This window comes from Colobus angolensis, unplaced genomic scaffold (assembly GCF_000951035.1).
Source record: "Colobus angolensis palliatus isolate OR3802 unplaced genomic scaffold, Cang.pa_1.0 Scaffold131, whole genome shotgun sequence".
In the NCBI taxonomy this organism is placed as follows: Eukaryota; Metazoa; Chordata; class Mammalia; order Primates; family Cercopithecidae; genus Colobus; species Colobus angolensis.
Window position 1 is genome coordinate 3640583 of NW_012114364.1, and position 13648 is coordinate 3654230.

Sequence of the window (13648 nt, forward strand, 5' to 3'; positions counted from 1 at the left end):
CGCGCCCTCGCTCGCCCCGCGCGCGTTCCTAGGGCGCCACCTCTTTGCGACTCTCTCACTTCTCCGGCAGGTTTGCCTCGGAGCGTGTGAACATTCCTCTGCTCGGCTTTCAACTCGCCTCCAACCTGCGCCGCCCGACCAGCATGTCTCCCCTCCCGTGAAGCGGGGCTGCCGCCGCCCTGCCGCTCCGGCTGCCGCTAACGACCCGCCCTCGCCGCCACCTGGCCCTCCTGATCGACGACACACGCTCTTGAAACTTGTTCTCAGGGTGTGTGGAATCAACTTTCCGGAAGCAACCAGCCCACCAGAGGAGGTAGACAGACAGCTATGTATATATATGTGGGTTTCGCTACAAGTGGCTCTGGAACCAAAGGGCCTGGTTCTCAAAGAAGCTGACTTCAGAGGGGGAAACTTTCTTCTTTTAGGAGGCGGTTAGCCCTGTTCCACGAACCCAGGAGAACTGCTGGCCAGATTAATTAGACATTGCTATGGGAGACGTGTAAACACATTACTTATCATTGATGCATATATAAAACCATTTCATTTTCGCTATTTCAGAGGAAGCGCCTCTGATTTGTTTCTTTTTTCCCTTTTTGCTCTTTCTGGCTGTGTGGTTTGGAGAAAGCACAGTCGGAGTAGCCGGTTGCTAAATAAGTAAGTGCTGAGAGGCTCCAGATAATTTTTTTTTTCCTTTTCAACTTGGGAGATGCCCTTGATGTTGAAGAGGCTTTTTGAGACCAGGCTAAAAAGGGGAAGCGGAGTAGTGCGGGGAGATGGAGAGTCCAGACTGACACTCGGGTCCCTCTCCCTTCTGTTGCAGGTCCCGAGCGCGAGCGGAGATGATGCAGCGGAGACTGGTTCAGCAGTGGAGCGTCGCGGTGTTCCTGCTGAGCTACGCGGTGCCCTCCTGCGGGCGCTCGGTGGAGGGGCTCAGCCGCCGCCTGTAAGTGCCCCATCCTCCCCAAGGCGCCGGGTTCGGGAGGCCAGGGGGAGGGGCTGCCAAGCTGGGACGCTGCCGAGGGCTTGCAGCGGTCACCGATGCTCCTCGCCCGGGTTAGGGAGAGGGACCATCCCGGATACCTGCTAGGGCCTGAGTCCGGGTCCTCAAACCCGGCGAGAGAACTGGTTGATCTTCAAGGGGAGACAGGCAAGAGACAGATTTTATGTGTGTTTCCATAAGAGGGAGCGTTTCACAGAATCTCTTCTATGGAAAGATCCTCTGCCTCTAGTGAGAAAAAAAAAAAAAAAGGTGGGGGGTGGTTGTTACTGTCAGGACCCAGGAAGCTTCTGAAACTCCGAGAAAGCTGAGCGGTCCTGGGGACCTATGGTCTGCGCGCTTGTATAGGTACTGAATGTGGGTGGCGGTTGCGTGTGAAAAAGCAAAAGCCGTACATCTAATTTTATTATGAATGACATAATTTTAAGCATATAAAATAGGACCATATTACATAATGAAAGCATATTATATAATAAAGTAGTAACAACTTTGCAGTGGCAAGACTCCAATGTTAGTATTGATACAGTTCAGGAACGCTAGAGTGCTTGGTTCCAAAATGAATTTTAGGTGTGGAAACTGTTTTTTTCTTGTAGTTATTGCTAACAGTTCTTTAATCCGGAGTCAAATATTTGCATTGTAGACTGAAAACTTGTATTTTGGCATTCTCACTTGGTGATTCTTTTAATGATAACTTCGACTTTGAAATAATCATACATCCAAGCACACCAGAGAAATATCACTGTGTCGTGTGACTGAAAACTTGGAAGAGTGATAGAGTAACATGATCTTAATAATCTGTTGGACCTAGCAGTTCACTAATGTGTGTAACACCATATTTGGGTGATCTTTAAACTGCAGACTCAGTGTTCAGAACGGGAAGATTATAAAGTTCGAGAACTGAGAAGAAGAGTTTGACTCTGGAGAAAGAATTAAGGCAAATTTTTACACTAACAATAAAAATAGCAGCATCTAATATTTACAGTCAGGTTTATGGTGCCTCCTTGTAAATTCCCGAGGGTGTACAAAAAGGCAACTGTTTTATACGTGCTCATGGTCTATTATTATTAGAGAAGAAAATCCTTAAATGAAAATACTTGAGACATGTCTGAACCTTGGCATCAAAATGAAAATCTATTATGAATCTCCTAAGGCAAATTGTGTAGAACATTATACCAAAGATAAAGCTGCATTGTATTCTTCAGATCAACTTTTTACCGATGTATTTCTGAAAATTGTCTTCAGACTTTTTGCTCATTTTGAGACTTGTGTTAAATTCCATAATTTAAAATTCATATATAAATAGAAATGGAGACTGAATTTTTAAAAGCATACCTAAATACTATATTTATTTGGTTAAGAAATACTACCTTGGAACAGAGCCAATTTTTTCTTCAACGTTGCTTAAGAATACCTGTTTTCTCTTTTGAGAAACAGCAAATGAGCCATGATTATATACACAACTATGGCATAAAAATACTGCTAAGTTGTCCTAAAGGCTATTTTTAACTCTTTCTTTGTTGCACCTTACAAAACACACATCAGAAACCATTTAGCAGCCAGTGACTGTTATAGTTTTGTTTGTGGGTGAAATATAATATTGTAGTTAAACACTCACACTCAGCAGATGGTTATAAAACTACCACAAAACATTCTCATAGTTAATGGGTAATAGATCATCACATTACAGGCATGGTTTTTCATGGAGGCTGAAATCATCAGTAGATGAAGATGTTTCATCAAATTATTATAGCCAAATGGAGTTTTTAAAAACAAGTCATTATTTTTGTCTTGCTGCCAAGTAACAGTAAATTTTGTGTGCTAGACAAAACATAAGTCTGCCATTATGCTAAATCAAGCTAGTTTCTGGAAAGAAATTTTAACATATAATCAAACCATATTACTCTCCAGTTTTCACACCAAGTATTAGGGAAACTGCTTTAGAAGTATAGATTTTTTTTAACTAGATGCTAACTTTTAAGGGAGAGGAAATTACTATAACAATAAGACTTCCTAAACCATGCAAAGGAGGCAGTTACAAATTGTGAGTCTTCTGAACCTGTTAATCCCAAAGATTTTAATTAATGGAGCTGGAGCATGATCAAGTTGGATATTGGAAAGTGAGACCTATGGATGTTCTTGTGCAGATGAACAAGGCTCTTGGCAGGTGGCTGTCTTTATGTTTAAGTTAGAGAGGGAACTCCAGCAGATTCAGAAACCTAAAACATCATTGGCTGATTTGCTTGGGAGCCAGACTGGGTCTATTCCACTTAATGAAAAGCATAACTTTCTGCTGAGTCATTTGGGTTGGAAGGACCTTCTGGTGAGTCATCTTAACTCTAACACCCTAACCCTGTCTCTTGCATGTACCACAGAACTTTTCTTCTCAAACACAGAGTCCGTCCTTAGAAGCCTAGCATCAGTACAAGCATACTGCTTCTTCCTGTGCTGGAAAGGGAATTTCCATCACTGTTTTTATGCCCTCTGTTCCTTGATAGTTCCTTAGAAATTTAAGCTTCTTCCCTAAAAACTCCCTTGAAGTGATTAAGAAAAAAAAAGAGAGAAGAACTATGTTTCAGCCGAATTTAGAGTTATCTGTGATAAGCATTTCCCCCAAATTTTGCAATTTTTTTTACAATAATCAAAGGAGAACGTGATGCATGACATACCTGTTTTTCCATTTTGGAGCTTAGGAATGTATATGTAAGGTGAACCATCATGCTACGTAATGTTTACAGACAAATTGAGTAAAAGACTATTATTGAGGCCATATTTACAACCTAAATATTTTAGAGTTACCTAAATTGAAAACCACCTTAATTTGAACTTATTACTCACTACCTCTATATATCTAGTTTGTACTGATGCCCTTATATTCCTGATCATGTAATGCAACTGCCTAGTGAGAGATTCATTCTTCACAATACTTCAATTGCAGAAGTTTTTGAAATACTAAGTAAAGTGTCTAACAACATTTCCGATTTAGCATTTAAGCAAACTTGTGTTTTCTAAAATACTAACAGTTTCCCCCAAAAGGCAGATGAAAAGCTTTGTCCCTCATAAGCAATGTACTATTTTAAATTGAACAAAGTTGTGCCATATTGTAGGCTTTTTATAAAATAGAAGGATAGAATGATCACTGCATTTCCCAAGAGAACTATCCTGGGAAAATGCAGCTTGAGTTAGGAAGGTACTGTGACTCACAGTTGACAGGCTGGCCAAGATGACAAGCACATATGCCCATGAGAAGGGGCATGAGCAATGGTGGCTTAATTAGAATAGACCAACCATTAAAAGTTTTGGCCTCAAGTTAAGCTAAAATGGGCTACACTTTATCCATTTGGAGAGCAATACAGAAGAGGAGGGCTTCTGCCAGGAACAGAGAAAAGAAATAAAAGTCCCCAAAACTATAAATTATCAATGGTTAAGAACTTCTTTTTAACGTGATATTTTGCTAAAAGATACTTATTAAACTGCAGTGCTTATGAAATATGTCCTATTATTTTTAAAATGTTATTAAAGGATATAAATACCTTGTACCAAAGCCTCAAACTTGTAGATTCTTAAAAGTTTCCAGAATACTAACTATTGCCACAGAGTAAGTGAATTTTAATCTAGTCACATGTGGCACCTTCTAAAAGAAAGAGAGACTCCTTCATGCCTCATTTAAACCAGGCTCCTGTTACATTTCTTTCCATTAAGTCATGTCTTTTTTGAATGAGCTACATGGCTTCAAGTCAGTCCACACACTAAAATACTAGAAGGTAGCTGACATTCTTGCTAGAAGGGCCAGAGAAATGATGACTGTATTTTCATCTCTTACTCTTTTCTTCAATTCATTCATCCAGTGATAATCCAAACTCTTGTAGTTCCTAATTTTGATGAAGAAAATGAACTTTTGGGGCAATAGGCTTGATCTTCAAGGAAACTGATAAATTTCTGTCCGATCTGCCCATTATTGTGGTGACTTGTTACTCTATGCCCCATGCATATACCCTGTACTCTCCTTACCATGTTCCCTAGCACAGGAACAGGCTGGGACTTCAGCTTCAGCTTCTGCTTTGACAGGAGAAAGGGTTGAGGAAATTGAAAAAGCAATCTTGGCTTTAGAATCAGAAGACCTAGTTTTTGGAGCCCTGGCTCTGCCAGTTCTCACTTTGTAGACTAGGGCAAGTCATTTAACCTCTCTGGACCTCACTTTTCCCATGAATACAATGAATTACAATGGCAGTAATAATGCTATTTATTATTTTCATATTTCTCTGAGGAGTTAAAGACATTGCACCAACAAAGGCAACTAAGGACCCAGACACCATTGTTTCAGGGAAGTAAGAGTACATGGGATGTAGCCCTGGGAAACACTTTCAGATGCTTTTGAGGATGGGCCAGTTTGGAGGACTATTCCAGCGGTAGAAATTGGAGTTAATGCAGAGTTGAAGCAGGCATGACATGACTGATTAATGGATGCAGTCCTTATATATGGTTAATAATGACCGGGCGCCGTGGCTCATGCCTGTAATCCCAGCACTTTGGGAAGCTGAGGTGGGCGGATCACAAGGTCAGGAGATCGAGACCATCACGGTGAAACCCCGTCTCTACTAAAAATACAAAAAAATTAACCAGGCGTGGTGGCGGGCGCCTGTAGTTCCAGCTACTCAGGAGGCTGAGGCAGGAGAATGGCGTGAACCCGGGAGGTGGAGCTTGCAGTGAACTGAGATCACACCACTGCACTCTAGGCTGGGTGACAGAGTGAGACTCCGTCTCAAAAAAAAAAAAAAAAAAAGGTTAATTATATGCACAAAACAATAAAAGAATACATGATGGACATTTAAGCAAGAGTGTGGGTGTTATCTAAAAGGATTGATAGAGAATTAGTTTATTCTTTTTCACGATATTTTCATTAGAGTGTCATTTAAATAGAAAAATCCTTTATATTTTTTCCTAGAGAATTTTAAGACAAAGAGAGCAAGTAGAAAAGTGAAATTCTCAACTAAGTAGTAAGGATCATACTCTCTGAAGTTCTAAATTAAAAAAAAAAAGAACATGAAGTACAGAGGAAATAGAATGAGCTCATTTAAGCACACAAAGAAACCCATTTTAAGGAGACCACCCACTACTTTACAGAAAAATACACATTCTCTCTCTCTCTCTCACAATTGACCTTCAAATATATGTTCTTGGTAGCCAGTAGTCTAAAATGTTAAAGTTCAGTCTGTGAATCAGACGGTTTCCTAGACAGGCTTCACTGCTCACTTCTCCTTCAGCCTTTGTTTGCTTTGACTCTTATGGCTTGCTGTTCTTTGAGATTCAATATTATTATTTTCTTAATGGGGCATGTGTGTGTGTGTGTGTGAGACAGAGAGAGAGAGAGAGAGAGAGAGAAACAAACAGAGAATACTCAAGTAAAAGCAGCAGCTGCCTTTTATTTCCCAGGCTGGAACTTCTAGATTTATTTTCTCAGCAGAACTCTGAAAAATGTGAAGAGATACTCCGTGGTTTCTATTTCTGATCATAACTGAATCATAGCGTCTTAAATTGGGAAGGAAGTATAGAAATCACTATCTCTGACCCCCCTCCTTTTATACATTTGAAGCCCATGAGGCCCAAGAATGTTCATGATCCCACCAAGGTCACAACCTAGTGAGTGGCAGAACTGGGACCAGGAGCTGGAGGCTTTCAACTGCCAGCTCTTTCCTTCCCACTGGTTACCCTTCCCTGCGCAATGAGCTTGCTACCCATCCAGCTTGTGTCTTGCGGTGGACCAACTAGACAACTAAAGAGATCTACTCATGTCTTTATTGTCTCTATCAACGAGTAAAATGTAACTGTTTTCTTCCCTCTACTATTTCCTTTCAAAGCAAAAGAGCTGTGTCTGAACATCAGCTCCTCCATGACAAGGGGAAGTCCATCCAAGATTTACGGCGACGATTCTTCCTTCACCATCTGATCGCAGAAATCCACACAGCTGAAATCAGAGCTACCTCGGAGGTGTCCCCTAACTCCAAGCCCTCTCCCAACACAAAGAACCACCCCGTGCGATTCGGGTCTGATGATGAGGGCAGATACCTAACTCAGGAAACCAACAAGGTGGAGACGTACAAAGAGCAGCCGCTCAAGACACCCGGGAAGAAAAAGAAAGGCAAGCCCGGGAAACGCAAGGAGCAGGAAAAGAAAAAACGGCGAACTCGCTCTGCCTGGTTAGACTCTGGAGTGACTGGGAGTGGGCTAGAAGGGGACCACCTGTCTGACACCTCCACAACGTCGCTGGAGCTCGATTCACGGTAACAGGCTTCTCTGGCCCGTAGCCTCAGCGGGGTGCTCTCAGCTGGGTTTTGGAGCCTCCCTTCTGCCTTGGCTTGTACAAACCTAGAATTTTCTCCCTTTCTGTGTCTCTATCAGTTGTGCAGCAACTGATAGAGAATAAGTCAGAATATTGTCTGCCTTAAAGCAGTACCCCCTACCACACATACCCCTATCCTCCAGCACCATAGAGAGGCTTTAGAGCCCATTCCACTGTCACCCAACATCAATCCTTTACCACTCTACCAAGTCATTTCATATTCAAGCTTCAGAAGCTAGTGACCATCTTCATAATTTGCTGGAGAAGTGTGTTTCTTCCCTTTACTCTCACACTTTAGCAAACCTTCTTTAGTGTTTTTCATTTCTTAGGTTCTTTCACTTTAAGGGAGAATATAGAAGCATATTATCTACAAACACTGCAGAACAGCATCATGTCATAAACGATTCTGAGCCATTCACACTTTTTATTTAATTAAATGTATTTAATTAAATCTCAAATTTATTTTAATGTAAAAAACTTAAATTATGTTTTAAACACGTTTTAAATTTGTTTAATTAAATTTAACTCTGGTTTCTACCAGCTCATAAAAAAATAAATGGTTTCTGAATGTTTAAGTATTAACTTACAAGGATATAGATTTTTCTCATGTATCTCTTTGTCCATTGGCAAGATGAAATAATTTTTCTAGGGTAATGCCATAGGAAAAATAAAACTTCACATTTATGTGGCTTGTTTATCCTTAGCTCACAGATCCAGGTAATAATGACACTCCTAGAGTTTGGGATCAAATAACTTAGGGCCAAGTCTTGGGTCTAAATTTATTGAAGTTCACAACCTAGGGCAAGTTACTCTGCCTTTCGAAGACTCACTTACATCTTCTGTGAAATGAAGATAATAACTGTACCAACCTCATAGAGTTTGGTGTCGACTAAATGAGATTATATGTGGATTAAATGTCTGTCATATAGTAAACACTCAATAAATTGCAACATATTATTCTGGTGTTTTTAGAACTAGTTCTGATTGTACCGTCTACCTATCTATCATCTATCTATTTATATCTATCTATCTATCTATCTATCTATCTATCTATCTATCTATCTGTCTATATATCTATCTATATCTACCTATCTATATATCTATCTATCTGTCTAGGGGGTATGTTTCTATGAGGCAAAAAGTGGAGCAAATATTAATCTCATTTTATAAAATAGAAAGCCAAGGCATTCCATGGCTAAAAGACCTGAGTAGTCCTTGGAATTGAAATAGGTAGCCCCAGAGCTAGATTTATCTCCCTATTTTCTGACACTTAGACTAGTGCTATGTTCACCCTGCTTCTTTATCCATGCATTTCCATTGAATGGATTTTTTCTTTCTTTTCATTTTTCAGTACAGCACTTCTGTGGGGTTTGAAAAAAAAAAAGGAAAACAACAGAAGAACACATCATATGCAACTAAAGATCTCATTATTTAAAGAGTCCCCTGTTACTTCTTTAGTCATTTCCTTTGACTCTGCTACAGACAGGATTATAGGATGATGTTTCAAAGGGGAGCTTGAACCTATTCACCATTATTTCTCTCTTTAAGCTGGCAAACCCGTCATTAAATAGCACATAAAATAACAATCATATGGGATAAGTAGTACAGCTTCAGTAACCAATGGGCAATGACACTAGAAAAATCTTTAGCACAGTGAATAACCTATCCTGCAAACATCTAATGGATCTCTAAAGGGCAACAAACTCTATAAATTCTGGTTTACTGCATATATTTAGTGTATTTGAAGATAGGATCCTAACTGTATATGTTTATAACTAATGCAAGGACCCTACTTTATTGCCAAAACGTATTTCCTATTTTTATCCATTATCATATATATACATATATAAACATGTCATATATATATAAACATATATGTCATATAGTAAACACTCAATAAATTGCAGCATATTATTTTGGTGTTTTTAGACCTAGTTCTGATTGTACCATCTACCTATCTATCATCTATTTATATCTATCTATCTATCTAGGGGGTATGTTTCTATGAGGCAAAAAGTATATATATATGTAAGTTATAAAAACAGAGGTATAAATAACTTTTGATGGATTTTATTCATGTCAAATTTGCAATGTTCTTTAAGTATCTGGAAAATTGATGAAAATTAACACTCGTCAATTCTTATGGCTGGAACTACCCCTAAGTTAAAGTAGGTCTACTGAAAATTAGGCAGTGGCCTAATCAAATCCAGACCTAGGGCTGAAAGAAATGGGAGGTTTCTGCTTTTCCTTTCTCTTCCCTGTTTGTGAGGGACATTCATGGAAAGAACTGTTTGGCAGCCAAATGTTGGCACTCTCCCAACATAATCCAACAGAGGTTCAGGGAAGAGTGAGGAAGTTTAGGAGTGTATTGATGAGAATGTATGGGGCCATGCAAATTTTGTAATCCAAATAAAATCTTTTCAGAATACCTATTTTAAAGTTTTATAAGTGACAAGTCTTTTATTAACATCCCCTCCTTAGTCTTTTTGCATTATTACATGATAAACCAAGAGGTCTGATGAGATGGCAAGCATGCACTTGACTATAATACATACAATATTTTGAAAAATAATACAGTACCTTTTTGTTTTTTTTGAGACGGAGTCTTGCTCTGTTGCCCAGGCTAGAGTGCAATGGTGCAGTTGGCTCACTGCAATCTCTGCCTCCTGGGTTCAAGAGATTCTCCTGCCTTAACTTCCTGAGTAGCTGGGATTGCAGGTGCCCACCACCATGCTTGGCTAATTTTTGTATTTTTAGTAGAGATGGGTTTTTGCCATGTTGGCCAGGCTGGTCTTGAACTCTTGACCTCAGGTGATTCACCTGCCCCAAAGTGCTGGGATTACAGGTGTGAGCCACCACACCTGGCCAATAATACAGCCTTCTTTTAGAAAAAAACTACTGAGATAAAATTGTCTATTTTCCTCTCATATAAACCATTCAGTGAAAAATACATAGCTTTAAATTGAGGGGATTATATTTTAGAATTTTCAATGTTGCAAATGTGATATCCAGATACAGTGGGACTCATTTGTTATAAATCTATCATTTTGCCTTGGAAAATACTGATTTAGAAAAGTATTAAAAGTCCATAGTAAAAAGAGCTAGGAATGTAGAATGCTGTCATATGCACACACATATAGTAAACATACACATATACTTTCAAGTCATGTTAGATGTTTTACTTGTCTATTCCAATACATGCCTTTGTTAAAGGAGAAATCAAAAGAAAGGAGAATGAGCAAACATCTGGGCAGGGCGAGATACATAGATTTTTCCTTGGTCCTTTAACTTATTTCTTTTACTTTCTTTCTTTCTGAGGAAATAGTTGTTCAAAATCCTCTTCCTTCCCTCTTTGTTTGTGTTACTCTTAATCCCAATTCACAAAATACCGTTTAGTACAAACACATTTAAAAATCAGTAGAGTATGCAGATTATTGAGTTTTGAGGTCTTTTTGGCTTTATTCATTTCATCTATCCACATCAATTCGCCAATTAAAATTTTAATCTTAAACTCTTCTTTTCTTTGTTTGCAGTTGGGAGCGATTTTAACATTCCCACCAAAACCATTGGTGAAGAGGTCAATAACCTGACATTAAAACACTCTAAATGCTCAATTTGCTTTTTCTGTAAGCGGCACAGAAAACTCCAAAATTGTTAAGAATATACTGTTTTATAGGTCTTACATCCATATATGTCTGCCATGTAAAAACTCTGCCACAATTCTGGCTGTTAATTCAATGTCATAGCAAATCAAATTCCATTCTATAGTTGTTTTCTTGGGAACAAATACATAGACCACACAAAGAGAAGAGAAAGGGAGAGAGAAAAGCAGAGAAAATTCCACTAACCCACCTTAAAATACTGTCATTACAGTATTTAGACAGATTAGAAAAGTGTCAGCTCCAAGTAGTAGTTTTGGAATAATAAAACAGACATGGTAATAGGAAATATTGCTATTTTATACTTTTAAATTAATTTATTCTTAGTTATTCCCTCATTTACAGTAGACTTTCCCAATGCCAACAGAAAATCCATTCAAAAACCAACAGAGTGAGAGACAAATGATTCTACTTTAGTTTTGGCTTTGGAAACTATTATAAAACCCAATAATAGTTTCATTCATTAGTATTTAAAGACAGCTAAAGAAATGCCAAATATCATATCATCGACTAAGATGGATATCATTGTATCATCAACTCTATTTAAACTACACATCCTTCAATTGTTACCAAAGTCCCACACTTCCACTATCCTCACCACTGCCCACTATGCTGTGAGAGATTGGCCAAATGAGCACCTGAACAAAATAAACAAGCTTTGGATTGCCTAATTCAGGTGTCACTGGAAGAATAACTCCCAAGTGAATTGTATTTGATAATGGATGGTCCAACCTAACCTCATTTCCAAGTTCTCAAATTTGTCCCTTCTCTTCCCAAACTTGCCAGCTGGCAATCTTAGAAAATTTTTCCACAGTCTCCTTTTTTCTGACAGCATGATTGGAAATGCAGGCCCTTTTTCTTTCCGCACACATGGACTAAGTCGGGTTGAAGACCCTGCCTGTAACAGAGGTTATGGAGATCCAGGTGGATCCCGCAGGTACCTCTTGTAGGAGATATTTACAAGAAGTTCCCTGAATCTCTTTCCATTGTGATTTTGTGTTCCTTAGCTTATATCCTTTATATTTTATGTTTTCATTTGTAAAGAAAACTAATCTGTTTTCTCCTTTTCTTTCTCTTCTTTCTTTTTGCAGGAGGCATTGAAATTTTCAGCAGAGACCTTCCAAGGACATATTGCAGGATGCTGTAATAGTGAACATATGGAAAGTATTAGAAATATTTATTGTCTGTAAATACTGTAAATGCATTGGAATAAAACTGTCTCCCCCATTGCTCTATGAAACTGCACATTGGTCATTGTGAATATTTTTTTTTGCCAAGGCTAATCCAATTATTGTTATCACATTTACCATAATTTATTTTGTCAATTGATGTATTTATTTTGTAAATGTATCTTGGTGCTGCTGAATTTCTATATTTTTTGTAACATAATGCACTTTAGATATACATATCAAGTATGTTGATAAATGACACAATAAAGTGTCTCTATTTTGTGGTTGATTTTAATGAATGCCTAAATATAATTATCCAAATTGATTTTCCTCTGTGCATGTAAAAATAGCAGTATTTTAAATTTGTAAAGAATGTCTAATAAAATATAATCTAATTACATCATGATTCGAGTGAATTCTATCCTTTAAGATTTTTAGTAGAAGGAACATATGTTTTTAAAAAAGCGATTTGAATATAATCTTGAACATAATTTGTTTATGTGGGTACACATTCCAACAATTCTACATTAGCTTTTAGTTAAAAACAACTTAAAATGTATTTTGTCCAATATTTCAGTTCAAGTCAACAGCATGGCTGAACTATCTAGATGTCATTTTATAAAGTACATTCAATTTGAAGTTCAGACAGGAGTGAGCAAAAAAGAAGCAGAAAGAAATCAGGAGAAAGGATTAAAGACATTAAGTCCAGAAGGTTGGCCAGAGCTGGAAAAAAGGGAAGGCGGCCAATCGGAGACTATAAGGTCATGGATAATTTTAACCAATGTAGAGTGTAATTTAAGTGATTTTGCTCTTACTAGTAACAACAATATTAAGTATAAAAGAGCTACTTGAGAATACCGCCTATTAAGGTTCATAACAGAAAGGAGAAAGACTCAAGTTTGGGAAATAAGTAACTGCTCAAAAAGCTCTCAAAGGTGAGTATTACTTTCCTGTGGTATCACAGTTCCTGGAATTCTAGTTCCAAACAGCTTGGTTGTGATGCCATGTGGAATCTCTTTTGCATTTTTTTTTTTTTTTAACTTTTAAGTTCAGGTGTACATGTGCAGGTTTGTTATAGAGGTAAACACATGTCATGGGGGTTGTACCAATTATTTCATCACCCAGGTATTAAGCCTAGTATCTGTTAGTTATTTTTCCTAATCCTCTCCCTCCTCTCACCCTCCCCTCCACTATCCAATAGGCCTCAATGTGTATTGTTCCCCTCTATGTGTCCATGTGTTCTCATCATTTAGCTCCCACTTATAAGTGAGAATATGTGGTATTTGGTTTTCTGTTCCTTATTAGTTTGCTAAGGATAATGGCCTCAGCTCCATCCAAGTCCCTGCAAAGGACATGATCTCATTCTTTTTCATGGCTGCATAGTATTTCATGGTGTATATGTACCACATTTTCTTTATCTCGTCTATCATTGATGGGCATTTAGGCTGATTCTGTGTCTTTGCTACTGTCAATAGTGCTGCAGTGA

The 13648-nt window shown here is 38.3% G+C and overlaps 1 protein-coding gene across 2 annotated transcripts in view; it reads left to right on the plus strand.

The window, feature by feature from the left end:
* The window catches only part of PTHLH (parathyroid hormone-like hormone), a 14968-nt gene extending 2401 nt beyond the window's left edge, over positions 1-12567 (plus strand). The window contains exons 3-6 of one of the 2 annotated variants that reach the window (XM_011934108.1): positions 71-313; positions 821-943; positions 6853-7275; positions 12085-12567. In XM_011934108.1, coding sequence (XP_011789498.1) covers positions 840-943; positions 6853-7275; positions 12085-12094 — 537 coding nt within the window. In that variant the 5' untranslated portion in view covers positions 71-313; positions 821-839 and the 3' untranslated portion in view covers positions 12095-12567. Of the gene's footprint in view, positions 1-70; positions 655-820; positions 944-6852; positions 7276-12084 lie in introns of those variants that run through there. The other variant, XM_011934107.1, reaches the window with a different exon arrangement.
* Positions 12568-13648: the final 1081 nt, after the last annotated feature.